Below are 18168 nucleotides of genomic sequence, written 5' to 3' on the forward strand. Positions count from 1 at the left end.
CACAAAATGCATCTTTCAGCAGCATGAAGCTTGGGCATGTTTTACTCCTCTGTGGAGCATTTCTTGACAGATATCTTGTACTTGCTGGAAGCATCTGGTCCAGCCATCAATTGACACCAGTGGCCTCTCCTGAACGGGCTTCTGAGCAAAGGCAGCCCCTGTTCTGAAACTGCTGGATGGATCTGGGTGGTTCTCCTGCTGGTGATTTTCTCCTCCAAGGAGCAGGCAGTGATAGTGCTGGGGTGCTTCTTCCCACTCCATCTTTGGGAAGACCAGGAGTCTGCTTCATTCACACACTCTTAACTGCTACATGCTTTGACTTTGCTCATCTAGTTAATGCCTTACCATCAGAGCGAAGTGTCCGAGCTGCCCTGGGCAATGCTGGAGGTAAAAGGAAGAGCACTCCTGAACCTCTCCACACCTTTAAATCCTCCCCAGCCTGACATGGCCAACTTGAAAATCTGTGAAATGAAGAGTCAGCATCCTGGCTTTCCCTTTGCTGTCAAAGGATGAAATAACTCCCTGCTGTAAAAAATCTTCTTCGTAACACTTGCAGCAAGTAGATTTTGTGCCAAGCTCTCTGTTGAAAATCTCTGCAGTGCTGTGAGCACCCCTGAGGTACCCTCTTGAAGTCCAAGAGAGGTAAAATGACCTGTCTTGAGCACACCTATGGCTAGGCACCTCTGTAAGGAGTGTGAAAGAATACTATTCATGCTTGTACTTCTCCCATCACTGTGCTTGGGATTTGGTTTGCACAAGACCTTTGGACAACAAGATACTGAGATGTTTCCTTCTTTTACAGAGTAACCTCAAAGCTATTAGACCCCTCTACTGAGAAAGCTGTAGGACCACACTGGTTTACAGCTTTTCCCAGTTCAGCAGTGCAAGGAGCTCCCAGATTACATGGGTACTTCATGACACTTGTTTTTCCTCAGCCAATGCCAAGATGCAACTATTTCTGTGTACTCTCCACATGCGACTCTCCACTCCTAGCTCTTTACTAATGGTTGACCTCTGGCTAATTTTCCCATTGTTTTTCCATTTGAAGGAACAGAATTCAGATAGTCTCTAGGCTGAAATAATAACAAATGTAACAAGAAAAGTAGGCAATTTTATCTCACTCTGATGCCCCTTATCACTGTGTTTGTCTCACAGATAGCATGTTTGCAGAGACCATGACCACTGCTCGTCTCAGCTCTGCCCGTCTCAGCACTTGCCTTCCACAGAGCAACCACGATTCAGCCAATTTCAATAACAACGAACTGGAGAATAACCAAGTGGTGGCCAAAATTGCAAACCTAAACCTAAGTCGGGTACCGGGACTTGCGACAGACAACCACATCATCCCCTGTTGCCCAAACCGGCGGCAGCATGCCCATGGGGTCCCAGCCTTCCTGGACACAGACCTGCGGTTCCATCCCACCCATGGACCTGACATCACCTTTTCTCAGGACCGGATGGTTGCATGCACCAACTGGCAAGAAAGCAATAGGACTTTGGTGTTTTCTGACCGGCCTTTGCACATTGGTGAAAGCCTCTTTGTGGAAGTAGGACATCTGGGGTTGCCATACTATGGGGCCCTTTCCTTCGGCATCACTTCTTGTGATCCGAGTACTTTGCGGACAAATGAGCTCCCAGCAGATCCAGACTTTCTCTTGGACCGCAAGGAGTACTGGGTGGTTTACCGAGCGTTCCCGGTCCTCAACAATGGCGACATCCTCAGTTTCATGGTCTTGCCAAATGGGGAGGTGCACCATGGGGTGAACGGAGGCAGCCGAGGGATGCTGATGTGCGTGGACACCTCGCAGTCTCTCTGGGTGTTTTTTACAATCCATGGTGTAATCAATCAGCTCAAAATACTGGGTAAGTGCAGCCAAATGGAATGATAATGGGGAGCATGTGGCTGGTGAATTTTCCTGGGCCCGAACAGGAGCTAGGGGTTTGCATTCCCAGTGTTCCCTCTACTAGGTGGTCACTTGTGTGGGGAAGCAGCTCCTTATCTCACCTTGTGTTTGCAAACAAGAGTGTGTGGGACATGGTAGCTCTCCCATGGACGCAGCTTATACAAGTTCCCCAGAAAAGGATGAGACTTGAGAGACAAAAGAAGCAGCAGGCTAGGGGGGACCACAGCTGGTTTTCAGATGGTTTGTTTTTAAAAAGGATTCTTTATAAATCCACTGTTCCAGCTGACAGGTATTAAACTCCTGCCTTGGTAAGGGCAATGGTTTTTGTGAGCTCTGGTTTAATCACATGTGCTGCTGGTAGACAGTAACCTCTCCCCAAGCACTGCCACAGTTTGAGTATCAGATGTCATTTCAATGTTGAGCTGTTGCTGGTGACCAGTTACAGTGCTTCTCCTTTCTAAGTCAAGGATTCTGTCAGAAAACAGACAGTGATAACTTTGTGAATCAAGTTTTTCTTATTTAAAGCAATGCCCTTTCCCAGCTGCCCCTGAGACAGTGGTAGCTAGAGGCCACTGCTGCTGGAGAGATCAGGACCATGGGGAAGGGACTTTACACCCTAAACAATGGCTGTCAGATAACTGGTTCTTACTTCACTGAAGCACTGATCAGACATTGTACAATGGCATTGTGAGGTCCAGGTCCTGGAGTTCACATCCATAATCATGCATCTCCATCATACTAAGGGGCAGCACTTAACCCAGCAGGTGGACTTTACCCTAAAGCACTGAGGGCTGAGGGGCATTTAGCTGGGCTTTGGGTGTCCATCAGTGCCACAGTGGGCTCAGCTCTCTCCTGTGTTTGCAGGCACTGTGCAGTCCAGCCCAGTGACCATCTCTCCCTCAGGATCACCTGGCGGCTCGCAGTATGACAGTGACTCGGACATGGCCTTCAGTGTGAACAGGTCATCATCTGCTTCAGAGTCATCACTGGGTAAGGAGAGCCCGTGTGCCAAGGCAGGGATCCAGGCAGACAGACAGTGCTGGGGTTACACAAGGCAGCAGGGCAAGGTTGTGGGGCAGATGTTACATCCGCAACACCAACAGAAATAAGTGGAAAGAAACAAAGTGATGGGAAGATTTTCATGGCTTGAGGAAAGGCTGCACGTTGCTTCCCACTTTGTCTAATGGAAGCAGTCCCTGCAGGGCTGCACTTGATGCAGTAGTTGGGGGTGCAGTATCATGTCTGGGGGTCTTACAGCACCCAGACCACTGCTTTCTGCACTGTCAGGGCTCCACTGACAGGGGTGCCTGCATAACCACTCACATGCTGGTGTTTGGCATGTGCTGCTGCCATCCAGCATGGCTGATGAGATGCAGGAGCATGGCTCCTTTGGGGAGAGTGGGGCTCTGCACACTCACACCATGAAATGGGTGTGCAAAATCACAGCCCTGCTTGGGGAAGCCCTGGTGTGCTGTGCTTGCTCTGTCTGTACAAAAAGGATGGCAAGCTCTGCCCGGGGCTGTACCTGTGCTGCCAATTAGGATGCGCTGAGATTTGTTTGGCAAATGAACCAGGCAATGACTAAGGAAGGAAGAGCCTTAAAGGTTGACTTGAGTGTGTGTTGTACAGTCTCAGGCTTGCACCATCCTGTTGACTAAATGATCTTATTCCTTCCTTCTCTTTCACAGTGACTGCTCCGAGCTCCCCCCTGAGCCCCCCCATCTCTCCCGTTTTTCCCCCTCCGGAGCCAGCAAGCACCAAGAACGGGGAATGCACCGTTTGCTTTGACAGCGAGGTGGACACGGTGATCTACACCTGCGGACACATGTGCCTCTGCAACACCTGCGGTCTTAAGCTGAAGAAGCAGCTCAACGCCTGCTGCCCAATCTGCCGACGGGTCATCAAAGATGTTATTAAGATATACCGCCCGTAGCGCCCGGCTCGGGTCGTAGGAAGGGGGAACGCCGCTAGCAGTAACCATGCCTTTCCGTCCCTGCTTATGGGTTATCGTGCTGGTCAGTCGTTATCAAGTGGCTCGTTATCTGTGTTTCCTTATTTGACTGGTAGGGCACAATTCAGGGATCAAATTGAGCTGAGGATCACGTGGGGCCCAAAGGCACGGCTGCCGTGCCGGCCAGGCTGTGTGCCCATGGGTGAATCCGGGAAATCGCGGTCTGGATCCGACCCAGCTGCAAATGAGAAATTTCCTGTGCAAAGGCTCTTTTTTCACTTCTTCCTCCAATGAAGGAAGCTCTTGCTGTGGTGTGTGTTGGGAAGGGGAGGTTGCCACTTATTTGGTCAGTGCTGGATGCCACTGGGCTTCCCAATCCCGAAACCCCAAGAGCCCTGGTCTGCTGCCAGGTGCTTGTGCTGGGGTGGGATAAAATTAGACAAGGCCCAGTGGGAGGGTTTAAAGTGGACAAAACTGGTCTGGAAATGTCATGTTCATCCATGTAAGGGGAATTAGCTGAGGCCAAAATAGTAGCACAGACAGATTCTCTCTTGTTTTGTTTGGGTTTTGCCCCCCTTGAGCAGGCTTCTGTGGCACACGGAGAAGCTGGTCTGGCTTTAGATCAAGCAGCTTATATAAAGCGGCTTTTGCTTTCTGTGGCAGAGCAGAGACTTTAGGCCGGGGAGGCTGAGACCCGTGGAGCAGCCACAGGGTAGCAGTGAGGAGCATGAGCCCACTGAGAGCCCCAGCTGCGGCAGCAGCAGTGATGGAGCAGTGAGCAGCAGTGATGGGCTGCTCAGGCACTGCCATATGGCTGGCTGCTGAAGCTATGAATTGCAGCCAGTGGATCAGTGGTGCATTTGGATGGGCACACTGCAGTCCTAGCTCAGACAAAGCACGAGGCTACCATCATCTACAGCGACGGTGTTTGTCACCTCCAGGCACACATGGCCTGCATTTTCCTCTGCTCCTCTTCTCAGGCAGTGTAGCTGCTGTCTCACACTGTCCTGCCTGGCTCGCCTCCCCTAGCCCTTCCCCTGCTGCCAGTACTGCAGCAGGGCTCAGCCTTTCTCCTGCCCACCACAGGGACTTTTTGGAGGCCATGGTGAGAAACTGATTTCTGTCCCAGTCCCAGCAGACTTAGCTTTTTTTCTAGGGACTGTATCTGCTGATTTTACCTGCTCTTTCTCCTGCCTTTTCAGGTTTCCCGGCACAGCTCCCAGCTGCCCAGACACTGAGTCCCAACCGTAGATGAGAACTTGTTGAGATGAACAGGGATCTGTCTCACTTAGCTTTACTTGGGAGAAGGAATGAAAAAGGGTCTTGGACTATTAGTAGATGTTGGGACTTAAAAAGTAAATGGATTTCAGCTGTGATATTAGCTACATGCAGAAGCAACCTGGATGAGCTGGGCAGCATCTGAGCATGCAGTATTGGTGCTGGTTTGAGGAACTTGGTGTTCTCCTTCTGCTCCTGCAGGAGCTACCCTCTGTTCTCCGTCCTCTGCCCACTTGTGTGGCTCCTGTCCAGTCCTTCAGCCTGCGCCTGGTTGGTCTCTAACTGGTCCAGGTTTGTAAAGAAGGGAAGAGAGAGGATGCAAGTGATAGGATAAGAGAGGGGCTGGTGTCATTTTATCTTGGTGACCTTGTGCCACCAAGTGCCACCAAGTGCATAGAAACACCGTTCTTCAGAAAGGTGCAATTACCATGTTTTTGTCCAAAATAAAGGAAAAAGAATAGCAACCCCTGTATGCTCAGGGTTTCAGGGCCTAGAGGGGCAGCCTGCCTTTGTTGCTGTCTGTCACCTTGCCTTGCCATTTACTCTCTCCTCCAAGGTGCCATAGCCATGGGTGTGCTGCCACCTCTCACAGTGCTGGCACTTGGTGGTGCCACCAGTGCTGCACTTGTTACCAACCGGCACTTGGCCCCATCCCAGCCCTGCTCCACCATCAGGAGGGCACACTGAGGAGCAGCTCATCCTCCTCCTGCAGCGCTGTGCTGCTGGCTCGCAGGGCACGGAGAAAAACTTTGTTTTTTTTTAATCTTGAAGAGCTAAACAACATTTTAATTCTGTGTGTAAATGAGAGGCTGCTGTAGCGTGAGATCTCTTACCCATTGCCCTGCTGCATCGGCATGAGAGCCTGCTGGCTTTCCAGAGCCCTTTAGGGAAACTTGGCTCATGCCGCTGGCTGTGATGCTGCCGAGCGTGCCCAGCCCTCAGCAGAGCCACTGGCACTGCCCCTGTGGCATGAGTTCACTCACACCTTTGCAAAAGGTGGCAGTGAGGGTGTCTTTCCAAGCTGGAGCCTTGTCCAGCCCCTCTGCCCGCGGACCGCAGGCATTGCCTTCACAGAGACCTCCCAGATGATGCTATGGCAGATCAGGGTCTGGCTGTGGTGAGTGGGTGCAGCACGAAGAGCATGATGATGGCAAAGTATGCGAGCAGGTGATGAAAGGCCAGGTTGGGTTGGCACCTGCCTGGTGGGTGGGCTGCAGTGGGAAGCCTTTGAATGATGAAGAATTCAAGGGAAGTTGTCTGTATCCACAGCGAGTGATGTTAGCTTGGGTCTGGTCTGGGCTAGCAAACGCCAGCGGCCATCCCTGGGGCTGCTGTTCTGGTTTCAGGGATGCCTGGTCCTTTTCAGTGGGTGTGCAAGCAGAGCCTATGTGCTTGGCTGACGCTTCAGGTCCTCAATGGACGGGGCTATCTCCATGCCTGAGGTGGGGTTTTCTTTGGTGTAGCTCTCTTTCCTTTTTTGTGCTTAAATCCAGCAAGGAGGAATACTGAATCCACTCCAGGCTGTGTCCAAGCTGTTCAGGACACTGCAGAGGTTGTGTTTTTGCTGTAGCAGCCCAGTCCCGTTTCCACAAGGGCAGCATCCAGTGGGACCAGCAAGGGAGGCAGCTCAGTGAGGGTCCAGAGTGTGGCCGTGCAGCGAGCGGGAGGTGAGAGCAGTAGATGTGTTATCCTGCCTATCCGAGAGCAACAGGAATGTTCCAGAATAGGCTTCTTAAAAACCAAGGATTGCCAGGAAAAGGTAGCCTCTTACAGATTTAATTGTTAGTACTCGTATTGCTATTATTTTTTAAACAGTCCGATGATATATGATTTGTACAGAAGATCTGTTTGTGCCTTATAAGGGTGTCCGTGCACTTTTTATCCTTTTTAAAGCAAATTTTAAAAAGAAAAAAAAAATATCCAGGGGGGAAAAAACAACACAGATCAATGGTAGTTTTATAGAATTTTGTGTTCACTGAGAATCCTGCTTTTTTTATATATATATTGGAGTGAAAAAGTGTTTTATTTCCATGGTTCCCCCCCCCCCAACCTATTTGTTTCAAAACTGACAAAAGGAAGAAAGAAAAAGAAGAGATGGGGGAAACTCTTTTACCTTCCCCCTTTCTGAGACAGTTACTCTCTTATCCTTACCTTTATGATTCAGTACTGTGACCTGTACATCATGTTTAAGCTGAATCAGATTTTGGACCTCTGTATTAGGCTTTTCAAGCAAATCATCTGGGGGACCTGGGGGGTGGGAGGGCATCGCACGAGGGAGGGAACTGCACTTCTACATGTCAGTGCTCTATAGCGTTGTGTTCAGTGCTGTGTGTTTTACTTTTGGTCATTTATCTGTTTTACGTTAATATAATTTTACTTGTTTATGAAACAAATAAAACTTTGGCTTGTAAAGCGTGCTCCTGGGCGTTTGAAGTGTTTGAACTGGAGGGTGAGTAAATCCTTTATTTCCAAAGCGTGGCACTATTAATGCACAGAGGCAGGCACCTCTGTCCAGCTCAGGCACCTCTGCTTCAGCAAAATTAATGGTATGCACTTTAAATACCTTGCGTGAGCTTTGCATTGCTCCTGGGAGGACACTGAACACTGGCTGTGCAGTCCCTTGATGGGCAGGGCAGGGTAGGGTAGGGGCATTCCTGGCTTGTTTAACCTTGCAAACCCTTCCAAGCTGGGCTGCTCACTGCACTAAAGCAGGGTGTCCTGTGGCAGATGCCCTCTCCAGGTGCCCCAAACTCCTCATCCAACCTGCACCATCTCAAGCAAGGCAGCTGCAGGTGTGGCCCCACTCCTGTGCTTGTGCTGAGGCTGCGGCAGCCTGGGGACCACCGTGGTTGGCCAGGGAAGAGGTGATGCAGGCACAGGGAGGAGGGCTGCTTTTCCTTTTCTTCTGTTTTTCTTTTTTTTTTTCTTCTTTTTTTAATTCTGTTTTGTTTGTTGTTTTTGTTTTTTTTTTTTTAAGGGTTGTTTTATTTTGTTCTTTTTTTTTTTGTTTGGTTTGCAGCAATACCTGGCTCGCTATGTCACAAGCAGAGGCCAGCCGAAGGCTGCTTTCTAAACTATTTATATCTCTAAATGTGACCAGCTGAAGCTGACACCAGTCAGGCAGCCTCAGATGTGGTCTAAAGCAGGGTGGAAGAATTCATTCATAACTCTGCCCTGGCAAGAACATGGCCACAGTTAAGTGTTTGCATGGAAAACCTCACAAGCTGCAGGTGGCAGAGGAGCCCGGATGGCTGTTTACACCAAAAGGCCTTTTTATAAACTCTGCTGCCTCAGTTTATCCAGAGAGCTGATCCCTGAAGCTGCCAACAGGCTGATACTGCCAGTCTCAGGCCACAGAGCGACTTTGCACCATACTTACCATTAGTGTGAGGATCTGCTCTAGCTGCTGCTGGCCCAACCCTGGGGAGAGCATGGAGGATCACTGCCCGCTCCCATCACCTGCACCTGCAGCCCCCTGCCAGCCTGGGTACCATGATGCAAGTACCAGCCCAAACCAAGCCTCCCATGGCTGAAGCCCCTCATTAGCGTTCTGCCAGCTCAAGCGCTGAGCAATGCCTGATGATGCCCAAATCTCCAGCCCTTGCAGGATCTGCATGGACTAGGTGGGTTATGGCCACCTGAAAGCCAGGGCATGAGCGTGGAAGAGGCTTACCTACCCAGGCTGGGCAGCAGTGAGCCAGGCTAGTGGAAGATGCTCTTCCATGTCCTTTTTCCCCTCCTTGCCTAGCCTTCCCAAGCACTGTATGCATGAAATACCACACACGCAACCCTCTGCCAGAAGGCACTTGGGCTCTGATACCTACTTTTGCCTGAGTACACCTATGTCAGCCGTCATGCAGCACACCAGACATACACCAGTCAGACACGGGGTCACAAGGGTGCTTGAAACCAGTCAAGCAATTTCTGTTTATTTCTTAAAAAAAAAAAAAAAGGAAGGAAACAAAAACGCTAAAAAAAAAATAAAAATAATAAAATCAACCCTCAAACCCCACCGAATTAAAAAAGAAATCAACCCCATAATGGTGAAAGTATAGATACGGCATTTACATGGCTACATCTATCTTCTGCTGACCCCCCCACCCTCCCACAGTAATGTAGATTTATACACACATAATATAGTGAGACAGACAAACAAATGGGCTTTGAGAGCCTGTGGGGTGCAGGAAGGACCTCCAGCCTTCCAAGGATGTGCTGAGCTGCAAGGACCTCCAAGCACCCAGTTCTTCTGCCCCCAGCCGTGGTGATGCCCCTCCTTGCTGCTGCATTGGTGGTGGGAAGGAGGAAGGTTGGTCTTTGGCTGCTGGAGTGATGAGCCCTGTGGCCAAGCTCAGGGTACAAAGCCTCCTGGCTGCCCTCCTCCTCCTCACGAGGTAGTCGGGGAGTTTGGCCACATTTGTTGTGTGAGGTACAGAGAGGAGGCACAGCCCGGCAGAGGGCACATGTTGGATAGGGGGCAAAGCCCTGCCAGCCCATGGCTCTCAGCATCTTCCTGATAGGAGCCGTTGTCCAGCCTGTGGTCCCCTTGCAGACGGAAGAGTGGTAGGAAGGGGTAAGGCTGCAAGTGTTGGCACCCTGCTGAGGGTCATCCCCTACTTGGGCACTCACCTGCCTCCTTGGAAGCTCTTTGGGAACAAGGGAGCAATCCTGTCACACACTCAATGAGCCAAATACAGTACTTGTGTCAGCAAAATGAAGCACTACCAGTTCTGAGGTTCAGTCTGGGAGGAAAGCAGAAATAGCCCTCATTTGGTATGGAGGCCAAAGAAATAGCATTGTCCCTCCTGAGGAAAGCTGGGGACAGTGAGGTCTCTGAGACAGAGAAAGGAGAGATACTTCTGAGATTAAAAGGCTGTTCAGAAAAGAGAGAACAAGGACACAGTGCCACTGGAAAGGACTCATAGCCCTTCCAGCCTGCTGTGTGATACTGCCAGAGAGGATGTGGACACAGCTCCAGCCCCCTCCCCAGATACAGCAGGGGCTGGACTGGGCTGCTGCCAGCTTTGACTTAACTCATCCTGTCCCCTTTCCTTTCCAAAGCAAAAGGGATTTACTGGAGCAAGAGATGTGCAGAGACAAGGCATCATTGTTCCCCCAACCCACCCTGCAGCACTCCTGGGAGCACATCAACACCTCGCAATGTGCCACGCAAAGAAATTTGTTATTGGATTGGGTTGCAAATGTATTGCTTATTGCCAGCTCAGGTGAGTCAGCCTGATCAGGGGCTGATGTGCCACCAGAGAAAACTGGAAGTGGGAGGAAGAGGAATCAGCTGCAGACTAGGGTGAATGAATTCCCACGGTAAAACACAAACCTTGGGGCTTCTGGATATGAGGCTGGACTGGAATGGTCAGGACTTCTCCATCTGATAAAGAAGGACTGGGACAAACTGCCCCATCACCCTCTCAAAATGAGCCTGGCCTGAAGCACCACCATTTTCATTCAGTACACAGACAGAAATACCTTCAACTCCACATTTCCAGAGGAGAAAATAGGGGACAGAGAAGGCAGTGAGCATCTAGGGGAGTGGAGAACACTCCTTCAATTCTGCCAGCCTCAAATTAAAGGGAAAACTATAATTTTCAGCAGCAAAACAATGTGGCTGCAGAGCTGCAGCTGCAGTGCTCAACACTTGCAATTAGACTAGAAAGGGCAACAGGGCTTGGTCAACAAGAAACCCACAGAAGCACTGGGTTTAAAGCTTTTCTGGAGAGAGAAATGTGACCTTAAATCTGCAAGTAGCCAAATACAGAGGGAAGAAAGCAGCACTGGGGAACAACAACTCATCTACGCTCAATCCTCCTGCTAGGACAAGCAACACTGTGGGCAAGATTAGGCTGTGCAAGCAGGAATGGCAGCATGGAAAAACCCCAGGCTCTGCTTGCCCTGAAGACCCTCAAACAGCCCAGCAAGCATGGTGAAAGCAAAGTACCTGGAAGACAGGCAGATGGGTGAGAAACAAGGCAGGGAGCCCCTGAGCACCAGACACACCTCACAACTGGTTGTGACGAGGAGCTGAACTCCCACATGCTGCATTGCACTTGATAATATCAGCACCTACTAAAGGACCCACCTCCTGGCTGCTGCCCGCCAGCCTGGGAAGCTCTGTGGGTCATGGGAACGGGTGGTCCCCTTAGTCCAACAGGCAGGGCAGTCTGTGTGGGAATGAAAGCAAAGCATCCTTTATCCAGGGCTTCTGGGGTCATTTTGGTCCTCTGTGCCTTGCATAGCATCCTTCAGCTACCAGAGCAAAACACCTCTTGTTTGGTTGTGATACTGCAAGGGAGAAGACTGCATAGTGTCCTGGATCAGCACAGAGAGGACCTGTTATATATGTGTGTGTGTGCATGTGTGCATTTGTCTGTGTTTTTTTATCACCAGGAGGATGTTGAAGTTAACACTTGTCATTTTAGAGCAGGAAGGACCAAGGGACAGCCCCATGGCATGCACAGCAGGGAGCAAGTAACAGGGGGTGAGGGCAACGCCTGTGCCTGCATGTGCACGCAGAGCTACAGGGACCTCATCCTCAGCAATCATTCCTCCTTTTTGCCACACTCCCTATGGCTCTGCTACACACCTGGACTAAGCAATGTGACCTACAACATCTGGCCATGAACCTGAGCCTCAGAGAAGGCAAATCTTTTTACACGACCAGATTTCCCTGGCTGGTACCATTCCACAGCCCGTGCAGGTAGAACAATGTCCACCAAGGTCAAACTCCCCAGCACAGAGAACCACGGTAGCCATTGTATGCCACAAAGCTTGGCCAGAGCAGCTCTGGCTGCTCCAGGAGATGTGGGAAGGAGGGTGGATGGAAGCACACAGGTGGGGAGGGAAGGCTGAGCTGCTTCCTCCACGCTGCTGCCAATGGGCACCAGCTGGGATGCGTGGGATCTCGAGTATTATCTTTTGTTTAAAGCCAGCCTTATGGAAAACTATAAATTAATCTAATTAAATACTCGGGTGAGAGACCAGGGAACCTCTGGCTGTGCAAGCAGAGGAGCAGCTATGGCTTCTTCCTCAGGTAATTGGAAGGGATCCAGCCCTCCCAGCACGGCCCCCCAGTCAGGACCTTACAAAACCACCAGCCGCTGCTGTTCTTCTCGCGAACTTCAAACAAAGTCCCTTCTTTGAAGCTGTTGGTCTCCTCGTCGCCTTCAAAATCTGCCACTGCCACATACAGAGCTTCCCTGGTGATGTCCGGACTGGAGACAGGGGCTGAGGTCCTCTCCTTGGCTTCCCCTCTCTCCACTGGCTTGGATATGACCTTTGGGCTTATGCTGCTTTTTACTTTGGCTTCATCTTGGATGGAGGCAGAGAGGAATGGTTTGGCTTTTGGAGGAACCAGCATGGGCCTCCCTGGCACTGGGGATGACCTGATTTCGGGTGCTTCCCGTGCTGGGACCCTCAGCTCCGCCGTGGGGACAGAGGCAGGACCCCCTGTTTTCTTAGGAGGGGGTGGTCTGCGAGGCGGCACCACGGGGCGCTGTGGTGGGGGCTCCCTGGCACCCAGGGGGTTTCCTGGGCCCAGGAGGGGTTTGGGCAGCACCTCTTTTGTGGTGTGGCTGTCCAGTCTGGGCAGGGGTTTGCTCTCCATGCTTGGTCGCTCCTGAAACCTTCCAGAAGCCTCTGAAGAGGCCATGGTGTTACTGAAGGAGCTTTCGCTGGCAGTGGTGTCCTGCTCGGAGGGTTTCTCTGGGCACTTTGCAGGTCTAAGCTTGCTCCGCAGGTTGCAGATGTCCAGTTTATCATCAGCTGGTGCTGGGTCAGTCCTGGGGGCTGCAGCGGGTTTTGGCCTGATCTGAGGTCTTGACTTCAAGAATGGATTCTGGGTGATGGGCTCAGGCTTGTCCTCCACAGGCTCAGCTTTTGGCTTTGTTGGCTTGACAATGGGCCGGAGGTTTGGCTTCTTCACCTCCTTGGCCGACACCTTATGTCCACATTCCAGTCCCATTTCGTTTTTCAGTTGGAAGAGTTTGCCCTTCTCTGGTTTGATCTCTGGCTTCTTCATGTCCTTAGGAGCTGCTGACTGCTTGGGTGGAATCATGGGCAAAATCATGCCTGGGGGCTTGGGGGGTGGCCTCTGCCTCTCCAGTAACTCGCCTTCCGATTTGATGATGGACTCCTTCCTGGGCGGCAGGCTGGGCTTCTCCTCTGTGTCACGGTCAGAGATCTCCTCATAGCCACCAGCAAAGGCTAGGTCCCCGCTCTCGGGAGCCTCCTTCCCCTTCCAGTCTTTGGCCCACTTCCCACCACAGTCCATACCGTTAGGAGGAGCCTCTGGCAGTGGACGGCACGGTCCTGTTGCTTCCTCACTGGTGCTGCTGTCAGCCGCAGCATCCCCAAGGCGGAGCTGAGCCATCTCACTGGGGAGTGGAGCCAGGAAATTTGGCCTAGACGCGTTGCTGGTTTTCTTGTACTTATCGATGAATGTGGCAGGGGCCCAGCCTTCCTTCTCCTCAATCTGAATGTACCACCAGCCGCTAAGGTTCTTCTCAATAACCTGCCAAGGGGTAAAGAAACCTCAGACATCCATACAGGAGTGCTCTCTGCACAAAAAGGGATGCTCAGTGTCTCTGAACTGATGTCAAGGTGGCACATGGGCCCGGTGCCTCTCCATCCAAAAGCCATATAATCACTGCATGGGTATCCTAATGAGAGGGGAACCTGGTAACAGCCTCTGGCAGGGAAGGGGACCTGCGTGCCGTGGGACTGAGGCTCGTCATCGCCACGTCGCGGAGCTGCCGCTGAACTGTCCCTATCCCGGGACCGGGATGCCGGGTACCAGCGGTGGCCACTGCGCGGCACTGTTGGAGCGACCAACCCGCAGCGATGCTGTGTTGGACCGGACGCCGCCAGATACGGCTCGGGCTTTGTGTGCTCCACAAGTGGGGCTGGGACCTGAGAGGAGCCCACTGGGGCAGCCGTGAAGAGAAAATCCTCTTAAGGAGGCACAGCGTAAGTTTTGAAAAGCAAAATCACATCTGCAGGAGGAATTCTGCCAGCAGAAAGCAATTTGGGAAGGGCTTTTGACTTTAACCTGGCCTAATTAAGGAAAAAAACACAATCTCTACCCCCATTGCTGCTGTGGTTTTAATTTGCATTAGTTCAGACAACAGAGCACCCACACACTTGCACGACAGGAGGACAGGAGGCCACCAAGAGCACTACGGACTCCAAAGTCTTGTGAGCTCATACAGGTGTCTCTCCTACTCTCAGAGAGCCTGGGATATTAACAGTCCACAGAGGCAATCACATGCATCACCATGCCCAGTTTCCAACCAGAATACCATGGTGAGCAGATCTTCCCTGCCTGGAAAGGGCCTACCTGCCCAAAACAGGTTGCAGAGCAATGGGAGTCAGGAGCGCTGCACTGATGTGAAGATGTGAGAAGACTAACAGTCTCACCTCTACTTTCATTCCTGCCTGGAAGCTGATGCCATCAGGGATGGTGGTCTGGAAGTCAGCAATGGTGTAATATTCCTCTTCCACTTGAGGAGGGACAGGAGGTTTGGGCAGATTCAAACCGCGTGGCTATGAGAAGAGAAAATGCATCAGCATGTTTCTACAGCAGATGTGATACAACATCCACACAGGCCACCAGCCTGCAGAGACCCAAGATAGCGCAGCCAGGCCAGGGACATCTGCTATGCCCATGCAGTGTCCTCACCAACACAAACAAGCAAACCACTTCCAGGCTGAGCAGAGAACTGCCCAGCACCAGAGCTCTTGCTGGCAGCAGTTACCTTCCCCAGAGGGAGGGAGCCAGCCTGCAGCCTCCCACTGGCAACCCAGCCCTGCAGAACAGACTGGCCAAAAGTTCCTTTAAAGACCACGTGCAAAGAGAGGAGGCTTAAGACATCAGGGAGGCAGTGTGTGTGCTCCAGCCTTGACCAGAGCACAGCCCATGGTACAGGGACAAAATCCCAGGCAAAGAATAACCAGTGACTAGAGCTCCTTTCAGTGCTCCTCTGACTCCCTTTGCCATTGTTGCTCTCTTATATCAAGTGGCACTTACTATGGTGAGATCTCGGCGAGGAGGGGGTCTCTGCCTCATCTTTGGTGACTCTGTAGAAGAAGAATTTCAGATGCTGTTGAATTTCTGGCTTTTGGTCGCACATGTGTTCAAAACACACAAGTGACAACGAGAAAAGGAAGGCAAGGACCAACCTGACCAATGGGCAAGGAAGCTGAAGGAGGAATCTGTCTGCCCTGAGTAGCACAGGTCACCCAGGTTTTGAGGGTGTCCCACTGGAAGGAGAACCAGCTTTGCACCATCAGGTGCTGCTGGGAAACACAGCTGAGGTGACCATGTGTACTGGCTTTTTCATTGCAGGTCTGACCCAGAAGACCTGGCTTCCAGAAGGGTAAAAATGCCCCAGCTTCTGAGAGGAGAGGATCTCTGGATCTCCATCCCATTTGCTGATGCTCAGCAGATCCCAGGGCAGTACTGTCCCTGTGCAATGCCACCTCCAGACCTTGCTGCAGAACCCACAGTACCTACAAGGCTTTTGCCTTCCTCACACCCCCTTACATCGCTAAAAAGCCTACAGGAAAGGCTACACTTGTACCCCAGCCACCAGTGGCCTCCTCCAGACCAGCCACTTACTGCGTCGGATGTCAGCGTTGGGCAAGGGACGGCCGTCAAATCTCCCATCCCTTTGGCCAGCGAGCACATCCTTCTCTCTGCTTGCCAGGACCTGTTGCCGGGAGATGCCATCCAGATCCAAGGCACAGGAATGGGTGGAGGAGCCTGAACCCAGCTTCTGCGAGAACATCTCTCCACTCCCCTTTTTGAGGTAGGAGGCAGGGGCCCAGCCTTCTTGGCCCTGGTACCTGTAGTGGCAACAATGGCAGTGTCACTGCACTGAACCTCTGTGCTGGACCAGGACCATGAGTCCTTTCCCAGAGGAGGAGCCCATTGCGCTCCAGTGGTGTTGAGACATTGGCCATCTCCTGAGCTGAGCTCAGAGCAAACATTGACTGAAGATGCTACACGATCTGGGCAGAATGAGCTGGTCATGCTTCATGACACAGACCTGGAGAGCTCCAGCCATGACTAACGCTCCTGTGCAAGCTGGCCACAGCCAGCGGGCCAAAGGCTGGGAATGGCACAAAGCCCCATTTCCTTTTCACCTCAGCAATGGCACTAGCTCAGGAATGACACTGGCTGAGGAAGCAGAGTGGAAAACCAGAGGGATGCTGTTAGCACTGATGTAACTGGTCTTTGGAGAAGGCACAACCGGCAGCCTGGGTCCCTTCCCTGCTCTAAATCTGCACTGTTCAGCAGAGAAACCAGCCCCATGACGCGATTGAAACCCCACATCCGCAGTGTCCTGCCATGCTAAAGGGTCCCGCGCCAGCAGCAGAACCTCTCCCTGCTGGCTGGGCTGCAGCCCCTATGCTCAGATGGCACCAGCTACTGAGTAGTTGCCTTTGGAGCTCTCGTGGCAGCCCTCCTCCACTTAAAAAGTCAGTGGATGTTTTTCTGGGGCTCTGCTGCTGCCAAGACCACAGGTTCAATGCAAGGTTAAGAAAATTGCAGCATGTGCTCCCACCCTGCTCGAGTCCGGATCTTTGCAAGACCACAGACAAGAGAAAATGAGCCTCCAGCAGAACACAAGTATCAGCTCAGAATGGTCTGGAGTCTTTGGCCTCAGCACACCCTGCGTACAGCAGACCTGGCCCAGACAACAGCCCTTCTCTTCTCACCTCCTAACACAGTCAGAACATCCAGCCTGCCTCTGGAACGCTCACTGGTTTTCCTACCAGCAGCACATGAGGCAACACTAAGGCTCTCACACCGGTTCCCTTTACACTGCTGGGGCATGTGATGCCATGATGCAGTCCTCCTCCCAGCACAGGAAATTAGGGGATTTTAAAGATGTTCAGCCACAGCTATGGTTGGCTGAAGTCCTGAAAGTCGACTAGCTTTAGTTTGTAGGGATGGAGAGAAATGAGTTCTGGTTCTCTGCCTTTCCTTAGACTTGCCCCTGAACTGTACATCCCACGTGCTTTGCACAGCCTCAGCTGCAGTGCCAGGGAATAGCAAGAGGTAGGGACATACCTGATTTTCCACCAGCCCTCCAGGTTCTTCTGGATCACCACCACCACAGCCCCTTTGTCCAGGTTCATTTCATCCTGGTCTCTTGCGGTATATGGGTAAATAACAGTGTACTTCTCCTCTGTTGGAAAGAAAGTGCAGTTTCAGAGAGATACTGTTTTATGGAAACCTGGACTCGGTCAAACAACGGTTAAAAGTGCTTTATATAAATGATAATTCTTGTTGTAATACAGGTGCAAACACACAGAGATACACAACCATTTGGACGAGAAATGTCAGTGAAATGTACTTCAAAACAAACCCAGCTGCGTTTGGAAATGTAAACTTTGGGGAGCTAGTCTGGCCCAAAGATATTGTCTACAACAGTTCCTCCTCTCCCTTAGGACTAAAGACTACCTTTTATATGACAGCTCTCCTTTCACCTGCTCTTTAAGAAGCACTTCCATGCTTCCATTTCAGTTCAGATTTATCTCTTAGTGTGTTTAAAGAAGAACTGTCCCCTATATAGGGAAATAACCCCATGGCCATCAGGGAGTAACCCCACACATACGGATGTGCTCTCACGCACAGCTCTCAAACTGCTCTACAGTGGCAGTTCTACATGAACTTCCCTGTTCAACACCTGAGTCCCCCAAGACACTCATCAAAGCCATGTGGTGAGCCTGGAGAAGAGTCTGATGTCCTGTCCACTAGACCGAATGATGGCAAGCAGGGACACAGATGCTTTTCCCTTCAAGAGGAAGGGAAACACCCTAACAGCCACGCAGACATGTCAGACAAACAGGTTCATCCATCTATCCCTCTCCCTCACCTTGTCCTGTCTTCTCTGGAAGAAAACCAGGAAAGCAATTGCCTGTGCTTATGCGGTGCCACAATAGGGTGAAGACCACTGTGGGAAATGTCTGCCTCCAAACCCCACACTTCTGGGAATTCACGTATCCACACTGTGCAGG

General features: G+C 51.4%; 2 protein-coding genes across 6 annotated transcripts in view; one reads left to right on the forward strand and one right to left on the reverse strand.

The window, feature by feature from the left end:
- Window positions 1-7545, forward strand: part of NEURL1B (neuralized E3 ubiquitin protein ligase 1B) — a 134161-nt gene extending 126616 nt beyond the window's left edge. For both annotated transcript variants that reach the window (XM_062607724.1, XM_062607725.1), the window contains exons 3-5: window positions 1156-1863; window positions 2769-2894; window positions 3593-7545. In XM_062607724.1, coding sequence (XP_062463708.1) covers window positions 1156-1863; window positions 2769-2894; window positions 3593-3837 — 1079 coding nt within the window. In that variant the 3' untranslated portion in view covers window positions 3838-7545. The remainder of the gene's footprint in view (window positions 1-1155; window positions 1864-2768; window positions 2895-3592) is intronic.
- A 1411-nt stretch (window positions 7546-8956) lies between these two features.
- SH3PXD2B (SH3 and PX domains 2B) overlaps window positions 8957-18168 on the reverse strand; it is a 72722-nt gene continuing 63510 nt past the window's right edge. For 3 of the 4 annotated variants that reach the window (XM_062607707.1, XM_062607708.1, XM_062607709.1), the window contains 5 exons: window positions 17219-17336; window positions 15761-15987; window positions 15170-15219; window positions 14560-14685; window positions 8957-13654 (listed from right to left, as the gene is read on the reverse strand). In XM_062607707.1, coding sequence (XP_062463691.1) covers window positions 12158-13654; window positions 14560-14685; window positions 15170-15219; window positions 15761-15987; window positions 17219-17336 — 2018 coding nt within the window. In that variant the 3' untranslated portion in view covers window positions 8957-12157. The remainder of the gene's footprint in view (window positions 13655-14559; window positions 14686-15169; window positions 15220-15760; window positions 15988-17218; window positions 17337-18168) is intronic. The other variant, XM_062607710.1, reaches the window with a different exon arrangement.

Source organism: Pezoporus occidentalis, unplaced genomic scaffold (assembly GCF_034315485.1).
Source record: "Pezoporus occidentalis ecotype Australia unplaced genomic scaffold, CSIRO_AGI_Poc_V1 ctg124, whole genome shotgun sequence".
NCBI lineage: Eukaryota > Metazoa > Chordata > Aves > Psittaciformes > Psittacidae > Pezoporus > Pezoporus occidentalis.